The sequence below is a fragment of the Ornithodoros turicata genome, chromosome 5 (assembly GCF_037126465.1).
Source record: "Ornithodoros turicata isolate Travis chromosome 5, ASM3712646v1, whole genome shotgun sequence".
NCBI lineage: Eukaryota > Metazoa > Arthropoda > Arachnida > Ixodida > Argasidae > Ornithodoros > Ornithodoros turicata.
In genome coordinates, this window is record NC_088205.1 from 52,278,164 (window position 1) to 52,289,418 (window position 11,255).

Here is an 11,255-nt window from a genome sequence, read left to right on the forward strand (position 1 = left end):
CTGTTGCCCACTGCTCCTTGGGCCAACGCAGTCCTTCTGCCACTATCTCAAACCTATGTAAATATGCGTCTAAGTCATCCCTCTTTTCATCAAAGACAGGCATCACTTTGTGCGAACCCGGTCGAAACCTCTCACTAGCAGTGCTGCTCGAGTCAGGGCCAACGGCTGCCGTGGCCTGATTCGCGGCCTGGACACGCAACGCGAGTACACGCTCCTCAGCTAGCAGTACTCGTTCGTCCAACTGCCTCTCTGCTGCTCGCGCAGCCCGCTCCTCTGCCCTCGTCTGTCTCTCCATTGCTCTCTGCTCCTCGACCCATTCCCTCAGCTCGTCGTCGCGCACTCCTAGTGATTTCCCAAGCGCTATCCACTTCTCCAACTCTCCGCTCATGCTAGCACCGAGACCTGAGAACTCTGTCAGCGTAACGTCCTGTCGCGGACGCCAAAATTGTGATGCGGCAGACTGTGAGTCAACCTACGTGACACCTGGTCAATTCACAGTGCCTACACTGGACGTGGCCGCCAGAGCCCTCAGGGTAGTTCGGATAGAAGCCAGCATGAGACAGAGTCATACAAGGTTGTAATAAGAAACTTTACTGTGAGCATGGATAACCCTCGGGGCGGACATCGCAACGCGTTATCGGCGGTACGATGTTGTATCTTATCCCTAGTGAGCTTTTTTCTTTCTTTAGTTTTAGGCTCATTCGTTTCTTTTGAAATAATTCATCTAGTTCTGCTCTATGAGATTGAGATAAGGCGGTTGCGTTTGAGACTGTGTTTGTCTCCTCTGACAGTGGATGAATTGTATCTTGAAACTGCGTAAATAAAATATTGGTTAGGGCTATGGACGTCTTGTGCAGTGTTGATAGCCACTCTTTTTGAAGGTTTTGGTTAAGAGGAAACGTAGACATCTTACGAATCTTCAGTCCTCGCGGGAATTTTCCACTGCTTTCATAAGTAACCAGAGTATTAATGTGAGAGGGCTAGCGCGCAATTTTGTCCGCGATTTTTCTGAGTTGGAAAAAATGCCTGAGTGTCACTGCTAGTAGTTTCGCGGGATAACATTTTTCAGACTCACCGGTTAGTCAATCCTGCTTCTTAGACGTCTTCTGAACATGGACGTGGCCCCGACTGCTCGCTGCTGCTTCCTGGATTGTGGGCCATACTGGATCTGGCGTCCCGGTGATTCCTTCGTTGCAGAGATGCAGCCGACGTAGTAGCCGGGGCAGTAGGGTTCGCACTCGGTGTGCTATCTGCCGGACTTCCTTGAACTTAGGGAGCAGGCCGTCGGTTGCTAGGACTCTCATCGGGGGTTGTCGGTGAAAGCCGTGGTCCAGAAAGTAGAGGTTCGCGATCGCTTGCACAGGTCTCGCAGCCGCATGTCGAAGCCGTACGCCCGTGGGTTACATTGGAACTCATTGCGCCTGTCGGGGTAAGATCGACAGCGGTTGAAGGACCGGGGTAGAATGACATACCACGGGTACATACCACTAGATCGATGTTCCCGCGTTGACGGATGTGGTCCAGAAGCTCACGTAGTGCCGAATGGCCGAGTCGGGGTCGCTGTACGGCATGTCGTTTGAAGCACAGTGCAGGACGACGACGTGCACGGTGGGGGGGTCCAGAGCGTGTGAAAAACTAAAGCCTCGTTTCATCAACACCAGTTAACATATCTGTACAGATACTGAAGCTTCCTTCAAATACCCATCAACAGGACATTGCAATGATTTTCGCCGTATTATACGATGCCACGTCACATACCCTTTGTGTAGGTGTCATGAGAATGGATGTACCGCCCGCTATTAACCGGCCAATTGTCAGTAATTCAATAATGTATATTTTCACTGCGTATCCGACAGGCAACAATCAAGCATTTAAAGTCGCATTTTTTATGTTTTTTGAGCTTTTGTCTCATACTATAATTAGACTAATGAAACTGACAAAACACTGGCTTCACCTAACAAAAAAAAGGAAAGAAAAATTACTGTAGCGTTTTGACGCCTATGCGTGCATCCTCATCATGTGAATCAGCATGTTTCATCTCAGGAGGGGGCCACACCACTCCGAGCTTTGGTGGATTTGCGGTGCATTGTGCTTTAGCAGGGGCACTCTTAATGAATTTATGTGTCGCACAACCAGCCCTGATGTTGGTGGTGCAGGAATGTAATGCCCAAAACGTAATGTTCCAGAAGAATCGTAGAGTTGAACTATAGCACTATAGCTTATTGCACAACTTCTTCCTCCTCTATACGTCATCTGTCACTATACTCCCAATCGCGACAGTCCATCGCTCCTGGGACGGTATTGGGAGGACGTTTCCTATCATAGGAGTTAATTTTATGAGCAGGGTCCGTCACAGCCGGCAGCGTTTACAATTCTCCTTTGATGTACTGTTCTCCACACAGTGTATGGGCCGTTGCGTGACTTTCTGGCAGTCCACGCCGTATTACTGCTTTGTCTCCCACATCGATCACCGGTGTCTTGGTATTCCCACGCTTGTCGAAATTTCTTTTTGGATGATGGTACTGGTCACTTCGTTGGCGTGGTCTCCGCTGTTCTTTTAGAATCACGTGCTCGCTTATTCCGAAGAGCTTGTTTGCCAGGAACACCGCGGGCATGTTAAAGGTTGTGAAATACGGACTGCACACAAGAAATGTGGTGTGCAACCTATTGTGATGGTGTACTGCTGCTTCCGGTGAGCACTTGCATCCCCCCGTAAAGTCAGCATAAACAAACATGTACTGTTTCGTATCCTGAATGACCCTCTCTGCCATGTCATTGGCAAAAGAGTGATAGAGCTGTTGGTCGGAGCTCTATTCTTTTTGGTTATGATAGCTCTTTGACAAAGTTATATGCCGAACGCAACTCCAAACACGACTCACCATTTTTTGCATCTCGCTTTCCTTAAGTTAGAAGACCAGGAACTGGTCACGCACTGCATAGGGCTCAGCGTTGCCGCTCTCTTCATTTGGCGTTTGTGATGTATGTTGTTGCAGGGCAGATGAGATATCATTCAACTGTGCCGTTCTTTAAAGCATGGTATAAATCGCCGGCTAAGTTACACAAATGCACGTATAAGAATTCAAGAATCAAAATAAGAAACTTAATATTTCTGCTCCCAACTCTTGTGTCGAAAGTGAAGGGAAATATTTTCACCATAAAAAAAGCAAGGAACGGAAATTTGCGATTTAATGGGAACAAACTTCCACATGGATGTCTCTCCACCTAAGTTTACGCGAGAAGTGCACGAATGTGTAGTAAAAGCGACAGGAGCGAATGACGCAAAACGATGAAACGGCATAAATAGGACACACAAAGGAAAGGACGTGAAGCAACGAAACAACGCCATGCATGGCAAACGGGGTTCAGTCTATTCTTTTTCTTCGCGTCACGTGTACAGATGTACAATGTCTTCTCCCGAACCTTTTCGTTTCTGACATCCTTTTCGTTGTAGCTGAAGTGGTCCCTCCATGTGCGGGAAATCCACGTTTGTAGCGAATGTGTTCAGGAACCTGGATGACGTTGTGGACAAGCCTCTGTCATAAATACTCTACGTGCAGAAATATGCTTCACTGAGCATGCAGGACGAATTTGGGGACTTTAAAATTTACCAAGGAGCTACCACGAGAGTGGCTACGTCGCGTGCTACGCTTATTTTTGTCGACGATCACATGACTGACGCCGATGGACCTTTTTCAATAGGGTTTATCCGCGTGCACCGTGACCTCTGGGCGCCGGAGAAAATTATCTCCGCATTCAATAGATGGCGCTGGATGTGGATTCCCGCCAGAGCCGTTTATAGGGAGAGTTTGGCCATTAGGAGGAGCCTAACGTAAAGCGCGTCATGCGACGTCACGGCTGAGCGACTCCCTCGTCGTGCTCCATTCTCATCCAGTCGTCAACCGGTCGCCAACGCCATATTGATGCTGATCGTTGTTTACAATCCAAAGAGAGAAGACACGTGCGTACTTCTTGGTTGGAAAGCCTTTCGTCCTTGAACTCTTTGAGTTCGGACACAAAGCCCCCCATTATCACTGGCGCGAGTGGATGATAAGCCGGTTATTCCTATAGATTACATTCAGCGCGACCACGAAGCTGTCGGCCAGCTGGCGGACAGCATCAATATGGCGCGGTCTAGATGGCTGATAAGGGGATTCCGCTCGGATTCAGGCTTTTTGGGCTGCGCAACGACGACTCTGACATCAAAATAAGCTCCTCCCGTGAGGCGGCAAAATATCAAAGAATAGCCAAACTCTCCCTATAAATGGCTCTGATTCCCGCCACAGACGTGTTTCCCGTCTTCCCGCATGTTAGCCTCCTACCGATTCTCTATCTCCTCGCGATCGGTGGCCGCGCGCCAAAATCCAAAGTAGTCAAAAGCACGCCCGGCACGTTGTTCTAAGGCAGTATGCCACACAGATGCTCACTAATATGTTGTGGAGCTGCACAAAGTCCGTTAAAAAATGTGGGCTTTGATCGTATCCCTGGATCGGAAAAACGAAGGCAAAGGCGAGATTCGGTCAACGTGGTGTGTATCTCCAACGGCGATGAAACGTGGGAACCATGCCGGAGCACCAGAACTTGTGGACGCCACTTTGTCAAAGGTATGAACTCCCATCCAGTACAGTCATGCGGACTCCTTAAAAGATCAGTAAGACAGTTGTAGAATAATGGGAACCCTGATGGCTAAGATGAGCAAAATGTTTATTGCCCTGTTGATCGAGCAATGTTTTTTGTAGGAATGAACCAGCAAGCATGCGCCATGCAACTCATCCGCGAGCAGGCGTCTTCTTTTCCTCTTGACAGGGACGTTTTCCAACATCCTCCCGCGGCGAATAACGTCTATATCTCGAGATAATACAGGCGTTGCACAGCCGTCTTTGTCATTTTCCCGCTTTGGTGTTTCACAAGGCACGACCTCACGCAGCCGTCTTGTCCAGGGTATGTCCTGGCAATTCTCCCAGTATCCCACATATTTCGAGGAAGTTTACTTTCAAGCAGGACTACGTCCCCCGTTTTCAGCTGCTTCGACTCCGATGACTTGAAATGATGCGCTGCTCGGAGCTGCAACAAGTAATGCCTTTTCCAGCGCTCCCAGAAATGCTGCATCATAGCCTCACGATGCATTATTTTGCGTGTTAGCGCGTCCTTGGAAGGCGTGTACCTGATGGTGTTAGGGTCTTCTGACGGAGACGGTAAAGCGATGGCCCGTTTGCCTACAAGAAAGTGCGAATTCTGAGGACTTCTGACTCCTCTGGATCGTTGTCTATGAAAGTGATTGGCCTAGAGTTGACGACAGATTCAACTTCGGTAACCAGGGTCTCAAGCGCCTCGATCTCCAAACAAGCCTTGCCAAGAACCGTCCGGAGGGAGGATTTGACGGTTCTTACGAGCCTCTCCCACCATCCTCCCCACCAGGGAGCTCCAGGAACGATGTATCTCCACGTGATATTATGATGACCAAGGTACCGGCTGACTTCAGATGTTCTTGTTGACTGCCAAAGACCTCGCAACTCCTTTTCCGCTCTCTTGAAGCTTCTCGCGTTATCTGGGCATATGAGCGACGGTACACCTCTTCTGGCAACAAACCTCCTAAAACACATTAGGAAGGCGTCCGCAGTTGTCGCTGAGGCGACCTCAAGATGTATGGCACGCGTTGTTGCACAGGTGAAGAGTACTATATAGTACATTGTGCCCCTGCCTCTTCCATACAGTGGCCCTGCGAAGTTCACTCCAACAGCCTGAAAGGGGTCGCCTAGCTTTTGCTACTCTAAATTCAGACAGAGGAGCTGTAGGAGCCTGGACTGACTTAGCTCTGTATCTGGCGAACAGAGCACACCTGCTTATAACGCGCTTCACTGTTTGGCGGCCTCTTTGCACCCAGAATTCCTCACGCAGTTCAGCGAGAGTGCTCAGCACTCCTCCATGTAAAACCCTGTCATGAGCTTTCATTACTACGAGCGTTGTGAAATGGTGATCGCTGGGTAAGATGATGGGATGCTCGATACGCTTTTCGTCATTTATATGCTGAAGACGACCTTTCGCTCGGAGAATTCCTTCATCGTCGATGAAAAACTGAAGATCTTTCAGCATCGGGGATGTAGTGTGCCCATTTTCGATTTTGATCTGATAAACTTCTCCTTGCACTCAACGTATCCATTTTAACTTCGCAACCTGTATCTCACTGGCGGAGAGCGCTCCAGCGATCCTCTGTCTTGGGTTCTTAACATTGTTGACAAACCGTAGGATATATGACGTCACATCCAAAAGTTTGTCCAACGAACTGTACTTCGGAAGATCAATGATGTCTTCCGCTGATTTTGTAAGTAACTGGACACTTGTTTGGCCTTTTGGTGGAGCTTTTCGGACCTCGTCTTCGACGTCTTGCCCGCTTGAAGCATCTATTGGCCATTCAGAAGGGTCGCTTTTAAGCCACGGCGGACCATGCCACCACAATTCTTCCGCCACTAGACGCTGCGCTGAAACACCTCTGGTCAGTAAGTCTGCTGGGTTAGAGTCTCCGGTGCAGTGTTTCCACAAGTTAGGGTCGGTTAGAGACCGAATTTCAGCAACCCTGTTTGCTACGAATGTGCTCCACCGAGATGGGTCCTGCCGAATCCATCCAAGAGCTATGGTCGAGTCTGCCCAGAAGTGCCACTGTACAGTCATATAGGGCTCTTCTGACGTAGTGTACTAGCCTTGCAGCGACAAGAGCTCCCATTAGTTCCAATCTTGGAAGAGTTAGCTTAGACTTAAGTGGAGACACCCTCGTTTTTGAGACTAGAAGATGAATGTTTGAGTGCGTTGTTGCTTGACCTGCCACCTTGACGTATACTACTGCTCCGTAAGCATGCATGCTAGCATCGGAAAAGGCATATAGGATTAGATGCCTGCCTGTAGTGGAATCCAGTGGTCCGAAGTATCGACACACTTTAACTAGACGCAAAGTTAGAAGCTCTGCGCACCAAGACTTCCACTCGGTTAAGGCCTCTTCCGGAAGCTTGTCATCCCACTTTACTCCATGAATCCAAAGTTGTTGGAACAGTTTCTTCACTCGAATGGTGAAAGGACTTAGTATTCCAAGTGGATCGAAAATTCTCGAAGCGGCTTGTAACACGTAACGCTTCGTATCCGCAGTTTCCAAAAGAAACGTGAATAGGGATTTCATCGTCACCTGCAGTTTATCCTGCTCTGTGTCCCATGACACTCCCAGTATCTTCTGCGGGCTTAACAATTGCTGCTTTTCCTTGGTTCCGTGTACGGGACTTTCACGTCCATCAAATAAAGCTCGTAGTCGATCGTTACTGGTTGTCCACTTTCGAAGGTTCATTCCCGCTGTGTTCATGATTTCTAGAGCTTCACGGTAGAGCTTTTCGGCCTCTTCCTCTGAGTCTGCGCCAGTAACCAAATCGTCAACGTAAAACGAACGGCTCAATTTTCTTGCTGTTGTTTCTTGGTCGCCGGTAATGGTAGCAAGATGGTGCTGGATGGTAGCTGATAGTAGGAAGGGACTCGAGGTCGCTCCAAACGGAACTCTCGTCATACGCAGAACCTGTACCCCATCCAAATCATTATGAGAAGCCTCCTGGTCAGGTTGATGTTGAAACCAAAGATATCGAAAAACATCTCGGTCCTCTTTCCGAATCAAAACCTGGAGAAACGTCTTTTCTATATCAGCGGTAAGGGCAACCTTGTCACTCCTGAATCGTAGAAGTAGCTGCAAAATATCGGGATTCAAATTGATACCCTTATCCAGGCACTGATTTAGGGATATGCTGTCTGGCGCATGAGAAGAGGCGTCGAAGACGACGCGTACTTTAGTTGTCGCTCGGTCTTCTCGTATCACGGCTGAATGAGGCATATAATATACCAAGTTCTTTGGTTCTATGCTCTCATCGACGACTTCAGCATGGCCCAGATTCAAGTAATCTCTGATGACACCGTCATACCGAAGTAACAGACCATCCGTTCTCCTAAGCCGTGCTACAAGCTTTTTAAGACGGGTGACAGCGACGTCGTAGTTGTCATTCAACACAACTGAAGGATCAATCTTCCATGGTAGAGCCACTTCATATCTGTCCTCGGTCTTCTTTACCGTTTTAGAAAAGTTCTCCATTACCGTCGAGGTGTCGGTGATGCCGGTTTCTGGTAGAATAGCCATGGAGTCAATCTCCCAGAACGACCGAAGAGTTGGCTCCCATGAAGTTTCATCTTCTCCCGATATCGCGTACTCCACCGATGAGTGAACTCGTAGGACACACGCTACTGCTGACTGTTGAAGGTAGGTTCCCTGGCGAAACTCTACAGCAGACGAAACCTTGGTCGGTCCTTGAATTGTCCAGCCCAACAAAGAGTTTAACGCCACGAGATTTCTTGAACCCTTCTTCCTTAGAACTTCTCCAGTCAGCACCTGCCACATTTTGTCAGCCCCAATCAAGATACTGATGCCATCGTGATACCTGTCTCCAGGAAAATAGAGTCCATCCGCCAGATTTTTCCCCTGTTCCCTGAGTTCCCGAAGGAATGACACATCAGGAGAAGCGCTGCGAATGTCGTGGCAGATGGCGGGAATGATCACAGCTTGGATTATGAGTTCTTGAGTGTCATACTGAGACCGAAGCTGTATATTCGCAACTTTCCGTTTGATCGGGTTAGTCTTTTCGCTGTCGCCGAAGGTGGCAATGCTGATACTGATTTCGTCCACAATCGGTAAACGTAGGCTGGTGGCTAACGATTCGGTTATAAACGTTCTGTCGCTTCCTCCGTCAATAACTCCTCTGATGTCAGTATCACCTCTTTTGATGGAGAAATCATATTGGATTTTCTAGTAGGTTACTTCCTGCGCTGCTTCAGAGCCATCAATAGAAGCTAAATACTGCAAGCTAATTATTTTCTATGTGATAAGTACAGGTTTTCGCCCCAAGCGGTACAGCCAACCCACGGCAACTGCAGCTAAGTAGGTCTCTTCTTTGTTTGTTTCTTTGTTTTTTAAACTGTATTCTCAACAGCAAAACATCTTGTATATAGCCTTGCAAGAAGAAAAAAAAAAGGTTTATGGATTATACGATCTAAATATTTAATGACTTCTCGGTTTTTGTTTGTTCTCACGTTACAACACAGAAAATCCCAGTGTCTCAAGCGTCGCTACATTAAAGGGAAGGAAAAATGAAAAAAGGAAACTATGTCGTGGCTTCACCATGTATCGCAAACTGAAGAACGTCACAAACGAGGGGCAGCAGATGAGAGCAACAAAGAGGATATTTAAACTGAGTGTACTCAGATAGCCCATTTACAGTCTTATTTCTGATACTTGTTTGAAACTGCTCCGCTCGGCAGGGTCAATGATGAGACAAACATATGTTTATATATATATATATATAAATTAAAATGTTCTTTGTGGTGCGCTGTGTTTCTTATAGGTGTAGACTAAATCACCAAATTTTGAACTTTAATTTTAAAAAATGCAATTTCGCAGCACCAAAAATTTATTAAAGTGATTGTATTTAGCGGCATAATTTGTTGAAGGATAGGTACAACCAATTCAGCTTAGCATTTCAAGTGAAATGTTGATTATGATGATGACTAGTATTTTTAGGGCGCAGCAGCGACGAAGACTATAATGCGCCAAAACGATGTTAAAAGCGTCACTAGTTTATATGGAATGATAAGGTTAAAACCAATGCATGATACAAATTAACCTAGGTATTGTTTTAAAAAAGGCTTCCTTAAAATTACAAGGGATTTAAAAAGCCGGTGTCTCTAATAAAATTATAGACTCTACTAAAGGGTAAAAGAGCTTCATCACCCAGCAGTAGGGCTGGGTGGAGCGGTAGGTGATTTCTATAAAACTCCCTGAACTGACGATGACGAAGATGTTCATACAACGCGCTAATAATAAAGATGTGTAATACAGAAAGGAGTTCGTGCACTCGGGTGGCTCCTCTCTGCGAAGAAGAAAACTATCGGTGAGGTGAGTATATCCAAGTATCAGCTGTGTACGTGTAACTTCGTGTGCTCTCTTCTCTAAACTCTGTATGGGGTGTCCTATGCTGTTTTGGACAAGGTGAACTTTATTGTTTGTCTGTGTGTCCCAGTATTCCTGCCATCTTTTGTTTATTGTTTTCTTAAGATGAGATTTGAAGTCCTGAAAAGGCGGGTCAAACGGTGTCACATCAGCCGAGAGTGCAGCTGCTGCGGTGCACTCTCACCTGAGAGTGCGGCTTTGTCTGCAAACTCGTTACCTGCCATTCCCCTGTTGCTGGGCACCCAGCAGATGATGAGAGAGAGACCTTTGTTTGTTATTCTGCTGGCAATGTACTGTGCTCGCTGTGGTTCTTCTGTGGTTGAATACTGCACATGGATTGTAAAGCACTAATAGAATCTGTGTATATGACAGATGATTCGATGTTCGTCTCTAAAAGCAAGTTCAGTGCTAAAATGATGGCATAACCCTCTGTGGTGAAGATGGACGTGGTGCTCTTTAAGCAGTGCGACCTTGTACATGAGCCGGATACCATGGTACAAGAAGCACCTGTGCTTGTTTTGGACCCGGCTGTACAAATTTCAGTGTGGCATGACCAGAATTCAGGGACACCTCCTTTGATGCAGGTTCTGCCTGATAGCAGAAGAACATGTCAGAAAGCCAACTTGAAAGAAAAGTACGAGGTGAGGAGGAAGGAAGATGGAAATAGGCGTGGGCAGACGAGAAAGGGAATTTGTACATCAGATATCGTGCGCGGAGCCTGGATATCAGCAGCGATTGCCTAACGCAGAATGAAAACGTGATGAATCAGCTCTGATAACTTTTGCCAAGCTTGTCTTTGCTGTACTGCTGCTCAGAATTCTGGGTTGCTACTCGTAGCGTGTGGAACGGGATGATTGGCACTCGTAAGGCTGGTCACTATCTGTTTTTGTTCTCCCTGTGGGGAATGGGGATGCCGTCAACGATGAGAAATGCCCGTCCTCTAAGGGAACTGCTGGTATATGTGTGACAGCGTCGGAGGAAAACCTGAGAAATTACCCTACATTATGATGACAAAAAATTATGCTCTATAAGCTACAAAGACGAATTCAGTAACTGCTGTTCACTTTGTTACTTGCACCTTGTTGCTCCGTTATCACTGTATCATATAGTCTCTTCCCGCCACCATCGAGAGTTTGTCGGTTACCAAAACCCTCCCCTAGAAAATAAAAATAAACAAACAAACAAGCAGAAAAGTGCTTATTTTCAGAACATCTATAGGTGGCAGCAGGGTCAC

The 11,255-nt window shown here is 47.1% G+C and overlaps 1 protein-coding gene across 1 annotated transcript; it reads right to left on the reverse strand.

Annotated features, from left to right (window-relative positions):
* Positions 1-6,562: 6,562 nt before the first annotated feature.
* LOC135395842 (uncharacterized) lies at positions 6,563-8,856 on the reverse strand. Its single transcript, XM_064626931.1, has 2 exons — positions 8,834-8,856; positions 6,563-8,792 (listed from the first exon to the last, which is right to left on the reverse strand). The coding sequence occupies exons 1-2, from the start codon at positions 8,854-8,856 to the stop codon at positions 6,563-6,565; spliced, it is 2,253 nt and encodes a 750-aa protein (XP_064483001.1).
* Between the last annotated feature and the right edge of the window lie 2,399 nt (positions 8,857-11,255).